We start from the raw sequence: 23,901 nt of genomic DNA on the forward strand, positions 1-23,901 counted from the left end.
TGTGTAAAGGAAAACCGAAATAAAGAATCCTAGCAATACTGCTCGCTTACACAGCACCAAACAGCACAGGAGTGCGTCGTTGCTGCAGATTGACTTCAGTTTCTTACACTCCTGCTTGTCCTCTTATGTTAATGTGAGTCAGGCTTCAGTTCTGTATGGAGATGTCCTTACAAGATGGGTGCTGGAAGAATATACCCAATTAGATATAGCCACGTAACCGCCCCCATGGCTCATCTACCCAGGGTATCTGGACACAGGGCAGTGTGTCACATTGCCACTTAGTCACCGCATAGCTTTATGGCCTCAGTGAGCCAGGGTTTTCTCCGACTTTTGCCTTATATTAAAACACAACTGTGCTAACCACACAATGAGCTGATTATTTCAAATGCTTTTGTCACATATCAGGGGCCAATTATGCCAGTGAGTAATGCAACTGAATTATGATTAAAGCATCTTTTTTTAAAGTGAAATTAAATTATTAAAAAAAAAAAAAAAAAAGAAAAAAGCTTGAGCAAGGAAATTGCAATCTATAGATTTCATTTACCTGATTCCAAAAGCCTAGGCTTTAAAGCATCTTTTTCACCTTTTGCAAAGGAAAGCCGATATCCCTCTAAAAACCCCTGACAATCTTCAATAGGAATGTCTTCCCATTTTACCAATATAGAATCTGAAGAAGTTTCTTCTACAGTAAAATTTGGTGCACGTTTTGGAGCTGTAGGAAGAATTATGAAGGAAAAAGCTAGTAAGAAACCACCTTATCATTAAATGCTGAATCCATTTAAGTTTTACTTAGTTTATTTATTTATTTATTTTATTTAGTTTTATTTATTCATCAGCTTTATTTCAGGGCTAGCATTTTCAACTTTTTCCTGAATACTTTTCCGTCATTCTCAAGAACATGTGAAAAGACTTAGCAGGTGATACTACAAAAATACAAGTATGTTGGTCTCATTGTTATTAATTACTGCAGTATTATCTACTAACAGAAGCTGAAAGAAAAACCTCTCCTTGGGCAGCCTTCTTACAGACCCATACATGTAAATACCCTTCTTCCTGCAACAAACCCCGAAAGATTGCATAAACATTCAGAGCATACAGATTACTTAGCTTTTAAATGCTTTAACTCTGTGACTTCATAGCTTGTCTGCAAATTAAACAAATTCCACATTCCTATCATGGAAATCTATCTCTGCTTAAAAGAACTACTCTTAGCAGGCATCATAAGTCCTTATGCCAATACCTGTACCCCACTGAAAGCGTTACATCAGATATTGTGTAAGGTCATGGGCATCAGGACTTTGTCTGACATTTGGCTTTGATCTATCAGTGCTGAACTCATGTTTAAGAATGCATCTATTTTTGTCTTGATGGTTATCTGTCCAAAGGCAAATTTGAAGTTTTAGAATGAATCTATGCTCTTGTTGTGCAAAGTGAATACATTTCTCAGTTCCTAGTAAATTTCTTCCGCATGTTCGATGCATTTTTAGTCCCTCAAAGTCTTTATCATTTTAACTTGAAAGCTTCCCATCTGTTGAGAACACATATGGAAAAACCTTCTGGGAAACTCTTCAGGATTTTTACAGAGATACAAATGACTGCAAGTTGAGTTTCTGGTAAAGTTGCCTTAACCTCACCTTCAACCTTAGCAATGAAATAAGCAACAGCATTTCCAAGGGCTCAGATTATGTCAGCAGCTCAGTTTTCCAAGCAAACTATTTTAGCAGAAAAGACATTAAACTTCAAAGTGAAATGGGTGCTGTATTTACAATACAATACAGTTGTGATATTAAAGGGTAAAGCCATGTTCAGATTCCTGGGAACAGAAAGCATTCAGACACTAATGCATCTCCAGGCAAGCAAAGCTCAGCCCTGGATCAAACCGCAGTTACCCAGATAGGGTTGGTACAGGAGGGAATACAAGTGCAATTCTCAAAGTGGCTTGTACACTAGGATCTAATTCTGGTCTAAGAAGTGCTTTTCAACAGAAATGTTGTGGACACTTTTTATATTCGCTGAGCTGTACCAAATGTGCTCAGAAGTTTACTTTGACTTGACAAATCCTCTCCTGCAGAAGTGACCCCATCCCTGTGGTTCAAATTATGCCTGTGCCTTCAACTCTGAAGACCACTGTCTTCAGAACAACCTTCTGTGACACCTTGTGCCACCACACAAGCTGGAGAACACAGGATTATTGCATGCTGGGAACTGGAAGTGGCTAGAGAAATTTATTACCATTATATACAGAGAACGAGCAAAAGTCAGTAGTACTGTATGGGGATTCTGGTCTGGATCTTCTTTGCCAACATTGAGCTAAAAATAGACACAGTTTAAATTCACTTTGTAAAGATCCCGAATGATAAAAGTGCACTTACGCAGCTCTTTCATATACCCAGTTATGTTTTTCAATAACTGATATCCACTGGATTTGCAGCCATATAGTGAAAAGTTGTATCTCACACCAGGTCTAAACAGAGCTGCAAGAGAAAATCGCTGTAAGAATATTTCTCTTCTGAAGAGTGATGCTTTTAGCTTTCACATGATGCAGACTTATATAAATACGTATTAAAAAAATTACAAAGCCTTAGACCGCAGTGTTAGTTATAAATACTATCTCTACTTGTAATTCCTACCAAAGCTATGCCATCAGATGCGGTTTAGAAACAGTAAGCAAATCTAGCTCACAGAGAAATTTCGGTTCTAAACAAATAGGATTCAAAACAAGCTACTCAAATTGCATAAATTGCTCTTTCCATGGGGAAACACAAACTGAAGTTACCAGAAACAATACCCTTCCTTTCCTCCCACGGCAGCCATGTAGATCCTGCCTCCTCCTCAGCAATACAAACGCATTTTTAAATGCCCGGGCTTATTACAGCAATGGTACAAAAGAATTTCAGAGAACTCTCAGAAGTGATAGTGAAGCACTTTAGCAATGAACTCCAGGCCTGAACTGACTCTACAAAACACAGACAGTCATCAAATTTCCGCTTCACATGTGTTTGGTGGAGGCATAGGTGTTTGCTACTACAATGTATAAATAATTTACCACTTCCTGGAATTTCCTCAAGTCAGGGGTGTACACTACTTTCAAGATTTTTTCTAAACAAGACGCCACTGTGAAATCCTACAGAAGTCAAGTGGGTTTTGCAAGAGTTCAGGTCCAGCCTGAGAGATTCTCCTGGCAGGACTAAGTGCAGAGGTGAATTTGCCAGCTTGAGCCCAGCCCTAGCAGCCTGGTAACTTCCACCATGTGCTGCAAGAAGCATCCCAAGAAAGAGCTCAGAACTCCAGCAGTGCATCGTTGGACAGGCATAGTATTCTCTGCTTAGAAAAAGCAAGCTCTAGCCAGCACAAACGAAAACAGCATGGACACAGTGTTGTAATTACAGGCAGGAAAACATATTGCCCCCCCTCCCAGGTCCCACTCCCCCCCAACTTTCCTATGTACACAGCTCCAAGTTGTTTTCTCTAATGGAGACTTTATATACTAAACTCTTCTATATACCCTTTCAGACAGCAGAGAAAAAATCCTACATCTTTCTTGGGTCCTCTCTTTCCTCTTCTGCTCCTACTAGTCCCACCACAGCTGAGTTTCATTTCCCTGATCTGCCCACCAGCATCTAGAGACCTGGAATGTGCCCTGTTCCAGGAAATTTCAATTCCTGACAGCAAGCCAACACATGGAGGTCACACTTAAAAAAATCTGCCTCATGTAAAAACAACAGATTAGTCTTTCCCCATCCTGAGCAGCGCTGTTTATGTTTAGAATCCAAATAAAACCCCAAACCCTAGATTAACCATTATGCATTAGGCTGAGTTAGGAAGTTGTTTGGTATAGCTAGAAGAGGTAATTTCAAAACAGTTAATAAACATAGGATGATAACAGTTAAGTCAAGACTGATATTTCCATTTGGCAAGCCTGTGTAAGAAATTAAAATAAACACAGTACCAAGGTGTTCGTTTATATACACAAGCACACAGCAATGCAACAATCTTCAACCTATAGCATTGGTGCTGCTCTCATTCTACTTGCTGCTCCAGCTCTCAACCAGAAAGACTCACAAAAAATTATTTCTGACTTACCAGACTTTATCACTGCATCTGTTGTATTTGAAGGAAATTTCTGCCAGTCCACGCTACAGGGTTCAGACCCAGATGAATGACACCATTTTACTATGTAGCCACAGGTCATGTTGGGGTAAGAATTCCAAGAAATATAAATTCCATTCCCCATTGCCACAGCCCGATCTGTTTTGACATTGTCTGCAACAAAGACGACACAAAAATCCATCAGAGAGTAGACACTTATCTGTAGTCCAAGCTGGTAGAAAGCCTTCCAGCCACAGCACAAAGGTTTTACAAACTGCACTCATTTCTAAGAATGAGAGGCGCGCTCCTGGTACTGTGAAATTTGAAGCACTGCACTCAGCTATGCTTTCTGGAGTGCTGGAAATCAGACGTAGCCTGCAGCAAATCCCTCAGCCAGCCTTAAGTATGATGACGAGAAGTGCTGCAGCTCAGGACTGGCTTAAAAAGCACTTTTTTTAAGGTAAGGATTTACAGCAGATGTCAGGTTCAAATCTGACTTGACACCAATTTGGCAGGAGCCTCCAGCTATAAATTCCTGCTGTCATTTCATCAAACAGTTTGCCTTGTGTTTCTTTCAAAGTGTCTTGCTGTCACTCGCCTGACCACAGACAACCATTTTTCACCAAGAATCAACAGCAAAAGTCAAGTCCCTGGTGAACTTTATGAAGGCTCCAGTCTATCAGGGGTAAATTAAAAAAAAAAAAAAAAAAAGAAAAAAAAAAAGAAAAAAAAGGTTTGCCTTTAGTCTATTTTTCTTGTATTCTGATTACCAGAGGCTTAGCTGCCCTTGAAGTGATCAGATCTGGGAACGACTTCTGATTCCTGCAGCTTCCCTCCACGGCTGTCCATCAGATGGGACCCCACAGAGCTAAGGGATGTTTTCCAAAGGCCACCACAACAGCTGTGGCCCCATGAAAAATTTGCAAAAACAATCTCAGGGTTTCAGTTTTTCCTTTTTCAGTGTTCACATTTATGCTCCCTATTGAGTCTATTATTTCATGTTATTAAAGCCATAAACTATGGAAGGCTGAAGGGCAAGGGCAGTTTTTAAGAAGCAGTGCTGTAAAAACTTTACTCTCACAGATGTGCTGTGAATGTCGAAGGACTGTCTATTTCTAAATAATCTTAACATACAGCTAAGTGTACAATCCTTTTCTAGCTTGCTCATGGCAAGAAAGACACACATGACTAAAAAAAGACAAGTCAACTCCAGAAGCCTTTCAATACTTTTCCCTAAAAAACTACTATGCATCCACTGAAACTACACTTCTATGACACTGGAAGAGAGCATATTTCTAATTAGAGTGCTTTAATTTTCCTATTTACAGGAATGACTTTTTACTGACAGTGAGCACATACTCTCTAAAAAAATGCTTAAATACACCACACTCAATTTTATTTCCTGAGCCAGATGACTAGAAATTCACCCAGGGCAGCACTGCCCGTTTTGGTGTATTTATAGCTGCAACCTAGACTAGTACAAATAACTACTAGCACTACAGGGCTACTGTGGTAGGGGAGCCTGTAACAGACAGATTATATGCCCTGACTGCCTGCAGAGCACTTTTCAGAGACAGTGACAAATTAATTAAGCCAGAGTACCCTTTGTTTGTGTTTTCAGTTTTCACAAAACCTCAGCAGATCTCAAGCTTTAGAGCCACTGCTCTCTTACGGACATTAAAAGCACTTACAGACTGTACACAGGAAGCAGCCAGAAAAGATGTTTGGGCAGAAATGTCATCCAGTTCAGTGAATGAGTCATCTTTCATGACTCCAGCCAGTGACTCAGATAATTCCTATACCAACCTGGGAGCAAATCTTCAACGAGTACAAGCTGGGTAACAGCAAAGGGAACCTCAGATATCCGAGAGAAAGCTATAAATGAACGCAAAGCTCCAGCTGCCATCAGCTGTCCCACACCACAAACCTATTACAGAGACCTCCCCGACTCCCAGAGTCTTGTTCTTTCACTGCTGAAGGAGAGCTGCAAAAGCATTTTCATTCATTCATTCATTCAACTGCCCCATACTTTTCCCCCCAAGGAGCAGACTAAGCATATACTTTTAGGTATTGGTGTTTTGGAAAAGCACAAGAAACATTAAGAGCAATGGTCTTCCTTCACATAGAAACAAACTTGTATTTCTCTCACTGTGAATCTCAGTTAAAGCACGTTTCTTCCTGCGAGAGATGGCAGTCTTATCAGAACCCGAGTTGCAAGACGGGCAGCTGTGATACCTGTTCTCTGGGTGGGGAAGGAGAAGCAGCACCATACGTGCTCCTGGCAAACAAGCAGAGAGGGGCCTCGCTGTGTAAATCTGTCCTTCCTGCACAGCATCAGCCAGATCTGGAGCTAAAGGTTTGGGCTTTGGGAGATACACTCTTCCTGGCGTGCAGGGAAGCATGGACTCTCACTAGCCACGTGCAATATTATCTTCTCCCCAAGCTCAGTGTTAGGAGCAGAAATCATTATCTGGCTCAGCTATTTCCCTTTACAAAAGCCCGCAGCAAGAGTGGCAGTGTTTTAATTGGGAAGCTAAAGTCCTACCTCCTTTTCAAAGCCCAGCTCTTAGCACAAGGGTGCCAACACTTTACCAACCAGCCCAATTAATATTCTCCTGCAGAGCTCACAAGCATTGAACTGACAATTCTTCCCTTAAAAAGCCACACAACACCCCCAAAACTTCATTCTGATCCTCTTCAGCATGTAACACTTTTCAGCAACTCAGTAAGAACACAGAAATAAACTGAGCTCCCTAGACTTCAGAGATTGACACTAATGCTTTGAAGCCTCATCCTTGTTGTTCCTGGGAGGCATCCAGAAAAGTGCAAATAGCTGCAGAGACTGCACACTATCACCCTCCTGTTATGCAGACAGCACAATTAATTGGCGAGATGCTACCATAAAAGCAAAGCAGCAATTTTTTTCTTCCCCCACCCAGTAGATTTGGGTGGGGAAATAAACCAGAAACCAAAACACAAACAAACAAAGCATGTATCATCTTATTTTTCAATAAAAAACTCTCCCAGGTATTCCCCAAGCTTTGAAGGTGTTTAGCTCTCTGCTGGGAGCACTCACCGCTTGGAAGTTCCACACTTGTTATCCTAGAGGGAGGAGACGAGCCTGCATGGTTTTTGGCTACGACACTAATTACACAGTCATTTTTCCCAAGTTTTATCTCAGTACTGTTTGAGGGTTCAGTGACTTCTTTATACTCCAGTGGTGTCTCTAGCAGGTAGCAGGACACTTCATGAGAGACTATTTTTCCATTTGCTTCAGAAAGGGACAAAGGCTATGAACGGACAAAGAGCGCATTAAAACCAAAATGGAATAAACAAAAGAAGACATAGGGTAATATGAGTTTAATGTCCTGATCTAGTCTGATGAGTGTATAGGACTACAAGGCAGAAAAGACAGTTACTCAAGCGTGACTTTGAGAATTAACACATAAGTTTGTAAATTTTTAATTTTCAGTTGGGATGTATTAAAAATTTAATTCTTCATGTGGAATGCTTCTCGATGCAATGTTTACATTACAAAACTTTAATAATATTCTCATTTGGGGAAAAATATTTGTCTCAATGGATGGTTCTATAAAAAGTTAAGAAAAAAGCAGTCCGATTTATTGACTGTGAACTTCACTCATTTATAAATGTGTAAGGAAATAGTTTCATAGAGTTACATTACATAATACTTTAAAACTTTAAGAGTCCTATCTACCTTCCAGAAGATTTTTAGACTTTTTCCAGAAGGACTTCTCTCTCTCCAAATATCTGGTCCTCTTGCAGGAGCTAAGGGGGGGAGGGGAGGGGGGAGAAGGAAAAAAAAAAAAAAGTTGGTTTTTTTTTTCCCCCCAAGTTGCACAGTAGACAATTGACCATCTATCAAAAAGTTAGCTTTTTAGATGGCTAATTTTAAAATATATGGCTTCACAAGTTCAACATTTTATCTTCAAAGAATTAAATAAACTTACGGGCTTCCAATGTCATGTGCTCCTCTATCCTGCTCCAGCCACTCCACCTCCAGAAGTGGTCAGCAGCCGAACAGCGCACCCTGAACTGGTATTTGGTATATGGGTGCAACGTGTTCAGCTGAGCTGTGTAAGTTGAGAATTTTCCACCAGGCACGGAGACATTGTGCTGTTAAAAATTTACAGAAATTGACATGTTACTTACATATTTTTTGCTCCTAGATTATGCTGAAAGTTAACACCTGAAAAGGTTGCATTTTTCTCGAAAAATACCAAGTGTGGAAAAAAAAGCTGCCGTCAAGCCCTACAAAGAAATGAATGAAAGAGAAAAATATTCCCTATGCAGTCACCCTAAACAAAGGAAAATTTTTCAGCCAGCTGCCAAAATAAAGTCATATATAGCACAGAAGTTGAAATATGACAGTAGGTAGCACCTTTGAGAGGTACAGCATGAAAAGGAGAGATAACACTGATGAGCCTTCAACGGGATGAGCCTGCACACAGCAGCAGGCTGCTGCTTCCCATCTATCCTGTCCAGCCCCCCTCTCCTATATGCAGCAAGACTTCTGCTCACGCGAGGCAGGCCAGGATTTCACCCCTGATATTCAGAATCGGCACTTCCACCGTGCACGTGCACATCAAACTGGGTGGCCTTTTTCCTAAGACACACACAGGAGCATGCTAAAGACAGTCTGTCTGAGCAAGATGCTTATCACGCAGTCTTATTCCTAGGCAGTCCTTTTTCCTTCAACAGGCAGTATCCAAGTACTACCCAGGTGATCTCTGTTCACAGCTCTTACGACAGGACTTGTCTCTCCTATTATTCTTAAAACAGTGCAAGTCTAGAGGGTATTTCAGTTTCATGACTACTTAAAGAAACCCTAACCCTGGGAATATTTTTTACTGAATCTAATTATAACACATGTGCATCACAGCTGCCAAAAACTGGACTCCAAGTGACTTTAAGCTGCAACTAATTGTGCATTTCTAAAGCCAAATGACAACTTGAAAAATATAAAAAAAGCCAATAATCTCTCATACGGATGGAAAAGCTTCTGAAAACATCCTCAAAATGCCATGTAAAACCCCATAACAATTCCACAGCTACTTTTGTTTATTACAGGGAACTCTTGAAAGTTTTTTATTAAGCAGCCAGAGACAACATAACAAGGCTGTAAAAGCTTCTACCAAGCTGTCTGCTGTGTTTCAAAATATCTGTAGCTGCAGGCTCTGATACAGGTGCAGTGAATCAAACCGCTCTGGCAGCGTAAAACCTTACAATCTCCCACCGCCCCAGATTACTAACCTGGTAGCAGAGTTGACAAGCAAACGTGTGCCCCAGGCTTCGAGCAGCAGAACTGTGGCTAGACAGAACTGTGCAAACCTACTTTTTTAGCAGTTTAAGCTAACCGAGCTGGGGGTGGGTGACACTCGGGTGTTTGTTTCCCCTGCTGACTGCTCTAGAAGCAGCAACTGTTGGGAGCAGAGAAATACAGACAACTGTGCGTGATGGTATCTCAGACTATACACCAAAATCCAGCAGAGCTCATCTGTCAAGAGCTGTTATGTACATCTAAAAGCCAGCTCCGTCTGCTTTTATTTCCAAAGATATCCACGATTTTCTTTGCAGCACCTAATCTCTGGGTACTACTTAATACATGTCATTACAGAGAAAATATAAAAGCTTAAGGCTTCCATAATCATTAAGTGCTTTTGAAGTATTTTAAAAATACTCTTACAGAGCATACATTAACTACTACCCTATTATTTTAGAGGCAATGTATATTATGATTATCTTCAGTCTTAGCTGCATCACTTCTGTGGCTTGAGTGACTTTATTCAAGGCTGTGTCCAACGGCTGTGCCCAACAGGCAACTAAATGCAGTGAGTAACAGAAGATTCCTGCTAAAAATCAAACAAGCATTGTAAATAGCAGCCTCTGAAGTTAATGTGCTCAAATTACAAATTCAGGCTCTGCACACCAAGATCTGGTAATTCAGCATGTGCTACCCAAGCTGGTCAGAGATACTCCATCTGAACGCACAAACACAGAATTTGGGGGTAAAGATCAGGCCAACTGAACATGCAGTTCTGCCAGTAGGCTTCCCCAGTGACACAGATCACTCCACACTAAGTTAGGCAATACAGAAGAAGAGGATAGATTCCCATCACCTACACTCAGTCCCTGATGCTGGTGTCTAAATTAGTATCCTAAGCTCCTCTTGAGAGTCAGCAGAGTAAATAAGTTGCTCCAGTCGGTGACGCAGAGCACAAAAGCCAGACAGCAGCTGGAAGCCTTAATGCTGGAAAATCTGAACCCCACCCAGAAATACCACCTTCTCTCCAGCTGCAGAGGTCTTCACTGGGGATTACCTACTGATATGCCCAGTGGGAGAATCCTTCCCTATCCTGTCTCTACACCACTGACATACGAGCAGGTTTAGCAGCTCTGTATTACAGCCACGTGCATGCCACTTGCTGACAGCCAGCAAATGAACCCTTCTCTGAGGGGGGAAAAAAAAAAAAAAAGAAAAGAGATGACATTCAGCTACAGACTGCAAGAGGCAATCTGAAACAACCATTGTGGAAGTCTGCAGGGCAGCAGCGCATCCTGTAACAAGTGTGTGTTGATACAGTTTGCACAAGGAAGGACAAAGCAAAAGGACTGGTACCTAAAGGGTCAGCATGAAGCACTATGCACACTCTCCAAGTACCAAATAACATGGTGGGTAATTTGACTTTCCTCTAAATTGTTTAAAACCAACCAAAAAAAAGAAAGCAGGCAACAGTGGAGATGAGCAGAACCTTTTCTGATTTTAGTAGATGAACTTCTAGTCATTACCACATTAATCATTTAATAAGATGATCAGAATGAAGCTCTTAGAGAGAAAAGAATTTGAAATGTAATTAGTTCAGTGAAAAAGATCAACATCTGAGCCAAAAAAAAAAAAAAATCCATTAAAAGCAACACTTACCAGTTTTCGCTCAGAGTGACCACTGTTAATTTCAATTTGACACAGAAGCCTGATCTCAGCAAAGCTGCCATTTATAAACCAACGCAGACGGACACTTGTAGAGCTGTTCCCAGAAACAGTTAACTTTTCTGGAGTTTTTGGATGAACTTAAAAAATAAAGAAAAAACCCTCAGTTCTAAGAAAAAAACATTCACTTTAGTTCAGAAAAATCTGATTTTAAAAGATCAAAGAGAATCAGAAGGATAAATAAGTGATCTGATCAGCAACTAGAAGAGTTGGTGCTGGGAAGGCACCTGCAAGCAGTCTCATTCCTGACGCTCTTCTCAGCTATCAAACATCGGAACAGATTTACTTAAGGCTGAGCGTAACAGCATGCGTGATAAGGAGCTGGAGACACAGAAAAACATTTCCCCTCCTACTGACTTCATCTAAAAAGTGAAACACAAGCTATTTCAGAGGACCACAGTGATGGATGAAATTCACTCAACTTTGTTCACCTTCTGGGAACTTTGTAAGTTAGAACTTTAAATCTGCAGACCACGACAGGGTAGGACTCCTGAACAAACTCTCCCTCCCCAAAACTCCCTTCATAGTATTTTTCAATAATATTCAGTACTACTATTCATAGCTATCAGAGGAAAAAATCTCTACTGTTGGAATTGGTCCAGTTACCCTTAAGGAAATATGTACTGTATGTTGGGAATTAAGTGGACAGTGAAGGAAAGAAAGGAAAGGAAACAAATAGAAAATAGCAGTCGTATCGACTGGGTGCAAAACAGCCTAGTTTACAATTAACAGAAATAAATTATGCTTTTTTAGGACCTGCCAATTTACTCTGACAATTCTAATCTCAGGCTAGTTGAAGTGGGACAAAAAACTGCACCATCTTCAATGTCAAATTCAGTTTTTCAGAGAGAACAGCAGAATTCTGTAACCATTAGGAACCCCTGAATCCTCAGCTGTGGTTGTGGAGGCAGATGGAAAAGGACGGGGAAGACAGCACTAGAAAGGTCATCATCTTCTCCCTTTCCTTGTTTAAACTGAAGGTTTAATGAAAGAAGTAATTTCTTTCTACAAACCATGACAGCAGACGATCATGGCTGTTACCAATAGCAGATAATACTCTTGTTAATACTTTTTACCTTTTAGTGCTACTTTTTTAATGCTCCAAATCCTGCTGTTGTAAACCTGAATAATATTTTGCCCTGTAAGCAGTCACTGAAATACAGGGTCAGTCACAGTTCATAAAGTTACACCTAAATTTTAATTATTGATGTGTAATAGAATATGAAGTAATACATAAACAGCAGCTGGCTAATTCTTAGATCACAAGTAGGATTTATTCACACAGCAGTGTACCCAATCTGGTAGCATTGCTGTCGAGAACTGGCATCTCCCTGTACACCTAATCGTTGCCTCAGGACACGTCCTAAGCTCTTTTCTTTTTGAGTTCAAATTATCAAACACAGCAAAATACTGGTAACAATAAAGCAAAATAATGACAAGTATACCATGTCAGAGTTCTTCAAACCCAAACCAAACAAATGGTCAGCATGCAGTAAACGTATCTTTTTGCCTCTGTAATTCTTAAGTCTTACCTCTTTGAGTTAAATCAACCAAAAGTGATGATTCTGTTTGCCCGATAGGATTGGAGACGCCTAATGTGAAATCGTAGGTTTTTTGATCAGCCAATACTGGAAAGCCACACACACGCTCTCTGTTCATTTCATTGACTTCGCATGAAATATTTTTACCAGATATTCTACAAAGTAAAAAGGGGGAGGACACAACTTAATTTTTGAATAAGATAATTTCTAGCAACAGCCAGAAGTCTAGACTGAAAACACAGTAAAGAACGATGGGTTCACTGACACATGGCTTACAGAATGATTTGACTGCAGAAGCATATCTAACACCACAACACAGGTTAAAGTGGCATCAGTCATGACTTGCCCTGTTCTCACGTGAAACTCTCCTCTTCCACTAGCATAACATTTCCATCTTCTCACTTCTTAAAAGCCTGGAAAACAGGTAGGTCCTGTAAAACCACCTTACAAGTCACAACTAAGACTCTGATTTAAAGTATCTTTGTTCAGATCAGCATACATTTGCATTTAAAGAATGTTCTTAATTGCTTTCTGAACAAGGGAGATGCGACACACATTACCTCTTTCCATCAGCCCTGCCAAATCTAAACTAAGGTTTGTTACCTGGGATACATCCACTAGTCCCAGCCGTTTTTAAATCAAAAGCAGGAGAGGCAGCCTGGTAACAGCCAGAGTTACATCTTTCGGGGTAAAATATAAAGTGCGTATCTGTATGTACGCACGTATACAGAAGTTGCTTTAATTACAATCTGTGTAAACCTCTCATTCAGTAGCACAAGTTTAATTTCTTCCTTCAGGCATTTTTATTGTGTTCTAGCTGAGCTCTGAGCTCTCTCCACACCACACTCTCTATTCCAATAGCTCAGTGTGGGCTGAGCACAAGGATAAGAATATTTACCCTGAAATGCATCACATTAATCTCCTCACAGCTTTGGGCTGAGTGAAACAAGTCTGAACTACACCCTCGTTTATGAGCTGAATATGGGCAGCCAGTGACTGCCTTTCCTTTGAATACCTGCTCTGTTTTGTCCACCTCTTTGCACCCTACCCAATGACTTTTTTAGCACTGGCGTCCTGGGCGACATCTGTGACCGTAACTCAATCCTCATTGCCTCTGACTTGCTTCAAAGCCACCATGAGACTCCATTTCCCATCAGTTTGTGTGACTCAGGCCTCTCCTGGCTCCCTTCCCTGACTGCTCCTTTGGCATTATGGGGGAGCCTCCTTGCCACAGCAGTTCTGTTAACTCCTCACTAACTTCTAATCGCAGCCACCAAGGAATCCCATTTGCAAGTGCTATTGCAAAACAATGATTCTTCGGTTTTAAGGCTTTACATGGCCTATGATGTAAGACAAACTAGTGGGACACCAGTCTTCACGTCTTTCTGTGGATGATGACAGTGTTATTTGTCCCTTTCAATGTTTTCCAGGTAACATGCACTTTGCCTGCTCTACACTATCTAGTTCTTAATGCTGGGAGACCGTGTAGGCTTATTGCTATTTTCCTTAGTGGCATGGGGGAAATGCCCCATGGCCTGTCTTACAATTGTTCCTTGGTGAGTTTCTGTCATCCTGCATAGCAGAAGCTCAGTAAATGTCCGACAGGTGATCTGACACAGGTTACATATAAAAAAATCTTAAAAATTAGTGAATGACTCGTACTATCTCCCTGTATTTTCATATGGGTCTTATCTACATGTTGGCAGCAGCCTGACACACTAAGCGCTTTATTTTCTCTTGAGTTCATAATGGCATAAATCTTTGGGAAGAGCCATCCTTAATACCCATTTGGAATCTGCAGAGCTAGACAAGGGTCCTCCAAGTTTAGTTTAGTTTCAACTTCCACAAACTCTTGAAAAGTCTTTTAGGCTCTAAACAATGGAGACTATCTCATTTAAATAGGCATGGTGCAGTACGTCACAGGCAGCAATGGATATATTCCAGTTCTACCCTTTTACTCCTTTTAGTGCTGAATTGTTCTACCTTTCAAATAAACTGTACTTTGTTCTTCGTTTTCCGTATAGTCCACTGGGTCTGCCTGGTTTCCAGGTGCATTTTATTATCAGGAAGTTGGATGTTTCACAGCTGAGGTTTTGGGGAATATCAGGGGCATCTGTAGCATGAAAGGAAACCAAAACAGTTAGCTGATGTTTTGCCATCCTAGTGTGACAGTTGGGACGCTAGCTTCCGGAAAGCATCACCATTCATTTTTGCTGGGTCTAGATTGTGTGCCTCACAAATACATGGTAATAGTTACGCTCCAACCATATAAATAATATGCTTTAAAAAAATCCCAATAAAATAGATGGATAATTACTATCAGCCCCATGTGAGTAACAGTTGACTCGAGGCTTCTAAGTGGGTGGGTAATCTGGTAAATCACAAGCAAATATGTTCACAAGCTCCAGGCTCTGACCTGGAAGTGTTTCACTGAAACTCTGCCAAGACTTTTCCAAAATTCTGAGCATCAGTTTAGCTGCTGAGCAATACAGGAATGCTGGCAGTTGTGAGTAACATTTTCTTACATGCCAGCCCCACTGCTGCTTTGAATTCTCCAAGGAAGTCATGTCAAGGAGATGTTCCCTTTAGCATGAGTTCCACACTGAATTTGAAAGTTAAAGCTAAGCCCTGAAGGGCTTGTCCTCTTCACCATTGCTTTGGAAGTGCCCATCTTTCTTTTAAATCTTGTTCTTTGCTCCATACTAGAGCAGTGTTGAGTGCTGTCCTGGAGAAGATGGGCAGTGCTCCCAACAGAGAGGGTAACCATGCTAATGTGAGACTAAGCGGAGCACTTATTTCAAGTCTTACACACTCTTCTCCAAAAGGTAGCACAGTAATATCCACGTAGCTGCCCTAGAGAAGGGGCACTAACACAAGAGGCAACAGTGGCAGGCTTAGTTCAGGTTATGAGCAGCGGGCCAAAAAGAACACTTGTTTTGCCAGGCCTAGGCTTAACCAAGGTGGTGTGCATACACATTTACTTCCTCTACCTTTTCTTCCCCAAATGTCTCTAATCAGCAAAAGCATAACGACAAGTCCTCTCCCTTCCCACTAAGTAGGTACCGCAAGAAGAAACACTGGCAGGAAACAGACTTCACCACATCCCAGCTCTTCAAAAACCACTGTATGGGAAAAACGTATGGGATTATCACACCCTTTGTTCATGAACCACTGACTTCTTTACCTGGAAGATTCTCCCACAAAAGCAAATACTGCACAAATGATGCAAAAATGACATCTCACTGAGAAGTATAAAAGGTTGGATTCTGTTTTGCATTTGCTATCACACACTTAATACACAAAGTCAATGACAGGAGGCACAGGCTGGAGTTGGGAACACACTTTCAAAATAAGTCCAGTCTCTCCTCTCCTTTCTCTCAACCCCAAGGACCCTAAGTTCAAAGGCAGGCATTTGTAACGGGGAACAGGGTTCTAATGGGCAGCTATTGGAAGATGATAACTCTCAAAACTCCTGTGGGGAAAACACAAAACTCTGAAGTGACCAATTATGGGAAAGAAGAACCAGGTACTTTCAGTAGTTTAAGAGGTATCTGTATCTGGAAGAGATTTCTGAGGCTGCCATGGTTACAATGAGAAGACACACAGTGATTCAGTATCTTTAAAGAAAATACTAAAAGAATGTTCAGAAGATTTTCCAGGAAAGAGGAACTGTCAGCTGGGTTCCTTTGCTGTAATTAGCTCCCAGGGAGCTACTGCCCTGGATGAGCATCTGTTGTTGTTGCAAGTCTAACTGTTTTATTGTCTTAATTTGACTAGTTGGTAAATGAATGTCTTCACTTACAATTCTTGCTCTTACTCTTGCCTTGTCATCGACCAAACTAGAACATGTGTAAACCTAAACTGATAGAGACTGAGGATGAATCTTCATAAGGCAATAAACTACTAAGTATTCCAGATCATGAAGAAGTGCCTTAGAAAAAGAAATCAAGGAGAGAAGCACTGGGCCAGGTTCTAAGAGAAGTACATGGGTATCTCCTCATCCTCCCAGCTTTGGTGCCTTCTCCATGGGCTGCAGTTTCCACAGTGAAATCAAACAAGTACAATCCCACTTCACCCTCAGAAATCAAAGGCCAGGGATAAAAAAGCCACAATAGTATTTGCTTCCTAGCAGAACCCTAGGAGTCTCAAAATTATCTTGATTTTCCTACGGTTAGTAAACATAATGATACCTACATCCTACAAACAAGACAGTTCCATCCATCTCATCTTCAGACAGTATGCACACTACATTTGTCCCACTGGTATCTGAAACACTGGCATTTAGCACTCTGATTGCACTGCTCCGACTGCTCAGATGTATCATTGGGTATATTTCTGGTCCATAAGTCATCCGTTGTATTTGCCGTCCTTCTTCATGGACACAACAAATTGTCACATCTGAACCTACTGCGACCACGGTGTCCTGAGGAAACACCCCACTCCCATTGGGCTCGGTATCTTTTCCTAGCAGAGAAGGAAGAACAGAAAACAAAAACAAACAGAAAAACCTCACATGAACAATTTGCTATAAACATGGTGCTGATCAGCTAAAACATGACTTAGGAGTACTCCAATGCATACAAGTCAATGTTTACTAGGTTTCATTAACTCATGACTGCATTATTCCTCTCATCAAAACACCCCCAAAAGCAGCAGCCCATGACTGCTTAACAGTTTTCCTCTGATTTTGGCTTGCTTTTCATAAAGCAATCAAAGTCCATGTGGTGGCAAGGGAACAAACATACCAGGGACCTCTTCTACTGGGCTCCAGTCACTCCAATCCTTGGGGCCAACAAACTGTGTTACATTAATGTAACAGCGAATCTTCACATAATGCGATGTACACTCCAAAGGCATATCTGATGTCCAGTTCCAAGAAAGAATGATGTCTTCATGAGTCAGTTTTGAATAGTAAGTCACCTACAAGGTTTTCCCCCCAAAAAAAACAACCAAGAGAGAGTTTATGAACACCTGTTAGCAATGACCTATAATCTCCCCACTGTGGACAGAATGGCAAACTAAGTGAAGTAAATCACAAAATCCTGATAGATGGTTGGAGTGTCCCACCTAACTTTGAGTTGTGTTGTGAATTTACTTGGACAAAAGCCTAAGATGCTAAACAGCCCACCAGCCAGGTAGACTGCCAGCCAGAAATACCAGAGGGCAGACATTTGAGGGAGAACAGGAAGCTCGCCAAGCATTTCAAAAGGTATATACTGCATCCCAGTATCCTGGGCCCCTCCCAGGCAGGGAAATGTTCCAACCTTTCCAGAATGAAACTCTTCCAATATTAGTCCCAGGCTGCACATTTTATCTTTCTCTATTCCTAAAAATTATAGAACAGAGCTATAAATTGGCCTAGAATAACTGTGGTTCCAAAAAAAGAAGCAAACTGAACATTTAAAGACCACCAAGACTTGAGACAGACACTGTTGAAGAAGCAAAGCAGAGATAACGGTGTAAAATATCTGCCAAATTCATAAGCAAGTTCTAATTTTAAAAAATTGAACTAGATTTAAAAAAAACAAAACAACTGTGACTGTGAATAAGTACTGACAGTATAGTAGCCAGTGTCCTCGTAACTTTGAAACTTAACAAGAAGTTACCTACCAGAAGCATGACTACACTCAGGTTCTGCAAATCTCTACAATCTTCATTATTCTCAGCTTTCTTCAAATGACCTCCCAGAATATTACCGAGGGCAAAAACTGTATATATATTTTTCATAAAGGAAGTAAAGGACTTACTTGTGTGACTTTTTCCATTGCTTCTTTACGGAGTATCTGAATCTGCCAAAAGGCATCCAGTCCATATGGGAAGACTGATCCATTATCACTCCACTTCAGATTTAATGTGGAAGTTGAAAAGTCAGGTGTTAAACTAAGAACACGTGGAGTGAGAGGAACAAATGCTTGGAAAAGAGAGAGGGGAGAAAAAGCCATATTCAAGTCATTAGTCAGCAACACCAGCCCTACAGGTGTTTAACAGCCACATCTCTCTGCTCTCAACTGGCTAGTAGCCATACAAACATGTAACTCAACCTCTGTAATTAGAACAAGATGGGCTCTGTCATTCCTTGAGCATGAAAGTTCCGAGGAAAGCACAGGTGCTAATGAGTCACCAGGTAGCATTTTCTTCTAACATCTCAACATGTAGACGTGTGAGTAACTGATCGTGAATATGACTCTTCATAACAAACAGTAAGGAGGACATATCTTTCACAACCTTCATTCAGTGCCGCGGAGATAAAGGAGACATGGCGACAGTCTTTGAAGTGTACATGAGAACACATCTAGGGAGGATGATGGAAAATCCCCCAAAGGAAGAAGTGGGTTTGAGACCAGTAGGGAAGAGGGGACTTGCAACAAAAGCTAGAGTAGGGTGAAAGGAGAGAAGCAGCACAGGGCGGAAGAAGCTCACACGAGGCTCTGAAGAGGATCATGGGGAATTTTATTTTAAGCTAAAGGAAATATTAAAGGCATGACATGGTGATGGGGACAGGACAGGGAGATTAAACAGAAGCACCTCTTCTACGAATGGGTGGTGGTGAAGCAAGAGACTGAGAAGCAGGCAAGGGTTATGGCAGTTCAAGCATTATGGCACTTCATTAGGCCTGGTGCAGGATAAATCCTGTTTTTAAAATGGGTGATTTATCCAACTTTGGTCCTGGCCAAGGCTCTGAGAGCCTGCAAAGTGTTCAGCACAGCCAACATGCTACCTGGGATAACCTGTGACGAACCTGAGAGAGCCATCCTGCCTTGAGTCAGCAAGATGCTGGAGAACCCAGTGTGTTGCCCACACATTTTTGAGTTGTGTTGTGTTAAAGCTCTTGAGCTGCTCTCAAGTGAAAAGAAAACTGAGCCATGGATAAGAAGTGCTACTGACTCTAGATTTTGACTGCACTGAAGGAATAAGCAGGCAAACCGAAACCAAAGACAAAATTATGAGCAAGTGTGGCAGATGGTGTCAATGCCATCTTCAGCTTACAATTTCCTCCTTTGGGAGGAAGGAAGTGGGGAAAGTCTAACTTATCTATGACTCCAATATGATACAGCCTACCTCCCATGCATAAATGTATTTGCTCAGTTTCATATACATTTGAACAGAATGGGTAAGTTGGGCATATATTGAGAAAATATGATCCTGTCAGGAGTGACATACAACTGCCCTTAAAATGTTGTGAAATTGCAGGAACAAACTACTTAATTCTGTAGCAGTTCAGCATTTAAAATGGGAGAACAGGCACTAGGAAGTTTATTCTCCCTTTCCCAAATCAAGTCTGAGTGAATGCACTTTATGCCCCATGCAGGCACTTCAGTATGTAGGTTAGGAACTTGTTTACAAATCCTTCCTAATTTGCAATTAGGAAAAAAAAGGGCGAAGAGTGGTTAGGGGGATGTGACAGTGTTGTACTTCGTTTTCCTCCTCACATTCTGCCCTTGATTTCTCTGCTATGATCTAGGGATAAGAGGGGTTTTCTTTCCCCTGAAAGGGGAGAGAAAACAACCTATTATATATGGTAGATTCATACGGACTCAGCACATCAACATTTTACATACTAGAACACTGCCAAAGAAAACTGCAAGTATATACACTTCTGGAGCATTGTTAATCACAGTATAAAGGCCTTATAAAACCTGATACTTACAGATGTCTTTCTTGTGAATTTCAAATTCTTTGGTAGCAAAAGCAGTTCCAGAAATGCTGTTTGTGGTTATTGTAACCGTGGTGGAGCTCTCTGGGACTGGAATCTCAACCCTTTTCTCCCTAGTTTTAAAACACACTGGAGGGGGGAGGTCACTGAAAAGACAGAGAGGATTAAGCAGGTATTTCAGCTGATACAAAGCTAAGGCAACTAAAGTCCTATTCCTAGGGCACTAATAAAACACAAATTCTCTGCAATATAACAGAGAGCTCCATATCAAGTCTGTGAAGGACTGAGACTTGCATGGGCTTTGGTTAGTGTCAGATTAACAGGCATTCCCTGCGCACTAGTATAATGCAGCTACCTAGCTGTTAAGAGAACACCTCAAAGTGAATGACTTTTTAAGCAAGAGGCACATTTCTGAAACCTATAGTCATGATGAATCAATATTTCAAAATAAGCAAAATAAACCCCCCCAAAACCCAACAGTACTTCCCCCTCCCTTTATATTTCCTGACTCCCTCTCCCTCCATTTCTTCTCGAAGTGATGGCATATGGGTGCAACGAGCAGGTTCACCCATCTGTGTCCCCATCTCAGAACAAATCTTTTAGCTCCTTTCTGCTGCTCAGCTTGTAGGGAAAGAGCAGAAGGCAGGGGAGAGAACTGCTAAGACCCCAGATGGAAACACAGTCTGTGCACAATGTTTGTGCAGTGCTCAGCACAACGTGATCTGGCCTTTGTCTGGAGGTCGTAGATACATAAAGGAAACAATAATGGATGGGTCAAGACTCTTGGCTCATTATCATTGATATGCAACTAGGAAGGCAAAAAGTTTGGAAAAATCCAGACCTTCCTCTTGGGGGAATGGTGGGAGGAAGGAAAGCAAGGAGAACAATGCCAGACTTCCTGCTGAGGGACTGTTACTCACTTATGAACTGGAACAGGACCCTGGAGCTCCCATCAGCTGGAGTCAAGAGCTTGGGCTGAACTTTTAAGATTCACACAAGACTCTGGGCTAGTGAAGGCCAGCTGAGACTGGAGTGCTCAGAAAGACTATTCCTTTTCTGTACTGACATATCATTAGAGGATGTCTGGGCAACTGAAAAACAAAATCTCTTTCCCTCAGGGAGGTCTGTACTAAGCTCAGCCCTCAGCCTCTCTGCTTCGGGGACCCAAGCCTGTTCTGCTTTGCTAAGGAGAAACAGCAGCAGCTACATGGCTGTTCTTGTTTAGAGGGCAGTACCTCATGAACTCTACACTCCTGAACTCTGGCCACAATGTCACATATATGTGGTTTTTTTGTATAGAAATGATAGCTGGCAATGCAGGAGGAATAACTACACACAGAAAATCAAACATGTAGGTGGAAGAAGTGCAGCCAAGCCCTGGGACCCCAAGGACAAGTCTGGGCTGCCTGCAGAATTTACAGGAAAAAAGACAGTACAAATATCTGGATTGGGGGCAGGATCAAGATGCAAAAAGGATTTGAACTCATCCCTAGCACATGATAAGTATTTGGCAGACCCACAGCATGGGGAATTGCACATGTAGTTCTCATTAGTGAAAAACACACTGAAGATTTAAATTTTTTTAACGTTTCTCAAAATTTTCAACTTGCATTCACTTCAGAAAAGCTATTGTAATTGTGGAATAATTTTTACGTTTCCTCTAATACAATGCTCTCCAGACAGCTTAAAATTTATAAAGGTTATAAGACAGCCACCAAGAGATTTTTCATGTTTTTCCACATGTGAATCTCAACACTTATGTCATATATTCTACTGCTTTGGCCCATAACATCAGGATTCGCTTCTTCCAACTATCATTTCCTTTTGGATTGAACCTGGTATGAAGATGTCCCTCATGAAAACTCTGAGCAAGGGCTAGGCAGACACACAGAGAAGTCTAAGTAAAGGAGAGCATCTTCCAGTCCTTTGAAGAGAGCAAGCAGGAGATTTTTGGAGGAGAATGGCTAGCATGAAACAATACTTTGCCAGAAACCCCGCCACTGCCCGAGTTAACAGTGCCTGGAGGGAGCACCACCCAAGGAAAACTGATGGGGAGATGCTTGGAAACAACAGCATCACAAATTCCATGGGCAGTGACTGAGGAATAACTATACTTTCATCACAATTTGGTAGTTTTCAACCAGGTAAACAGGGGACTTACTTGGTAGTGTAGCAAAAGTCAGTTTGTCCACGTCTTCCTTTAGGAGAGACATCCCAAGTACAGATCATTTTATGTAAATTGTGTGTTACGCATTTCAAATTCTGGGGGTGCCCCAGAGAACCTGAAATCATGTAAGAAATAATGTCACAAACTGCAGGTCAAAAATGACCAACTGTAAAACAACTGCTGTTGTTCACATCTATAGCCATTCTTTTTACATTTTTTACTGCATGCATGTCTGGCCAGTATTTTAAAACTGTTGAATGATTTGTGTGCCTGATAACAGACAGCCACAGACTGCCAGATTTCTAGAAGTACCTAAAATCTGGGTTTATACTTGTGTGCAACGACACAGGCAGCTGTCTCTTTCCACAACACTCGTTCCTAGCCTAGCCTAAGAGGCAGGCTTTGGGCCAATGGCAAAACCGCAAGCTTTGATGATAAACTTAATGAGTTTTTTGCTCTCCTCCGTTGTCCCACATGGAGGGCAATTAATGACAGAAGGGCAATTAATGATAATGTGTGAAATTGTCGCAGACAGCTGATGCATACAGCAAGAAGGTCTCAATGCAGACATTTACACCAACTGCATAGGCAGACTATCACAGTTGCATTATGGAGAATTTAACAACCAACTTTGCACTGGTTTACGAGATGCCACTGGTTGCTGGAAAGCAGAGACCAGGTCTGGTAGTACCTCCATGCCTAGGACAGTGTGGAACCACAGAGGTGACAGGTTTTGATCATACATATGGTAGGAAAGCAATGTAATTACATTGTGTCAGTACAGAAGCTACAAAGAAAAAGTAATTAGAGAATCACATTGCAATAAACTCACCTATCTCTTGGCTATATATTAAGCTTCTTAAACATAAAATAGCTATTGCTAAAAGACAGCGGAGGCTTGAATTCTTCCACATTCTTCTACGGTTTGTTTTCAGAACAGCAGCTTCAAGCAGGAATAAGTGTCATCTTCCAATGAGCTGGTCAGTTCTAAAATTAAAAACAAAACCAAAAAAAGCTTCAAAATTCCAGAGCTGATACTCCACAAACACCACTTCTTGTTCCATCTACTTTTCTTCTTCAGTGCTTCTCCCAGGCGTAGCAGCTCCTTCCCCTTCTTTGCCTGGCAAACAAACCTTTTCACTGTCCCAACCACTCCCTGACGTACATGTTTTCAGCGAGGCATTTCAAAGGTAACCTCAAGAATCAGAGACATGTAAAACGCCACTGTCCACAGGCCTCCTTCAGGACTACCTGAGGCCAGAACAGAGTAGACATGGCGGGGTATTCCCCTGGAACAGGTCTCTTCAGCTTTGATGAAATGTCTCATTCACAAAGGGTCATGTATACTGTGCATGGAAGTGTCTGCTGCTTCAGACATAGGTTTAAGGGGACAGGAGAGCCCATCTGTTTTCCTCTCCTCTCTGCTCACTTTTCATATTGC

At 41.4% G+C, this 23,901-nt stretch overlaps 1 protein-coding gene across 4 annotated transcripts in view; it reads right to left on the minus strand.

The window, feature by feature from the left end:
- The window catches only part of LIFR (LIF receptor subunit alpha), a 201,632-nt gene that overhangs the window by 156,586 nt on the left and 21,145 nt on the right, over positions 1-23,901 (minus strand). For all 4 annotated transcript variants that reach the window (XR_012779038.1, XM_075527469.1, XM_075527467.1 and 1 more), the window contains 15 exons: positions 23,293-23,447; positions 22,455-22,575; positions 20,288-20,439; positions 18,387-18,550; positions 17,385-17,559; positions 16,834-17,103; positions 14,623-14,752; positions 12,631-12,794; positions 11,033-11,178; positions 8,061-8,226; positions 7,808-7,878; positions 7,166-7,379; positions 4,084-4,263; positions 2,373-2,474; positions 545-712 (listed from right to left, as the gene is read on the minus strand). Coding sequence is in view for 3 of the 4 variants with exons in the window: in XM_075527469.1 (XP_075383584.1) it covers positions 545-712; positions 2,373-2,474; positions 4,084-4,263; positions 7,166-7,379; positions 7,808-7,878; positions 8,061-8,226; positions 11,033-11,178; positions 12,631-12,794; positions 14,623-14,752; positions 16,834-17,103; positions 17,385-17,559; positions 18,387-18,550; positions 20,288-20,439; positions 22,455-22,575; positions 23,293-23,374 (2,305 nt within the window). In the remaining variant the exon portion in view is untranslated. The remainder of the gene's footprint in view (positions 1-544; positions 713-2,372; positions 2,475-4,083; positions 4,264-7,165; positions 7,380-7,807; positions 7,879-8,060; positions 8,227-11,032; positions 11,179-12,630; positions 12,795-14,622; positions 14,753-16,833; positions 17,104-17,384; positions 17,560-18,386; positions 18,551-20,287; positions 20,440-22,454; positions 22,576-23,292; positions 23,448-23,901) is intronic.

Source organism: Mycteria americana, chromosome Z (genome assembly GCF_035582795.1).
Source record: "Mycteria americana isolate JAX WOST 10 ecotype Jacksonville Zoo and Gardens chromosome Z, USCA_MyAme_1.0, whole genome shotgun sequence".
NCBI lineage: Eukaryota > Metazoa > Chordata > Aves > Ciconiiformes > Ciconiidae > Mycteria > Mycteria americana.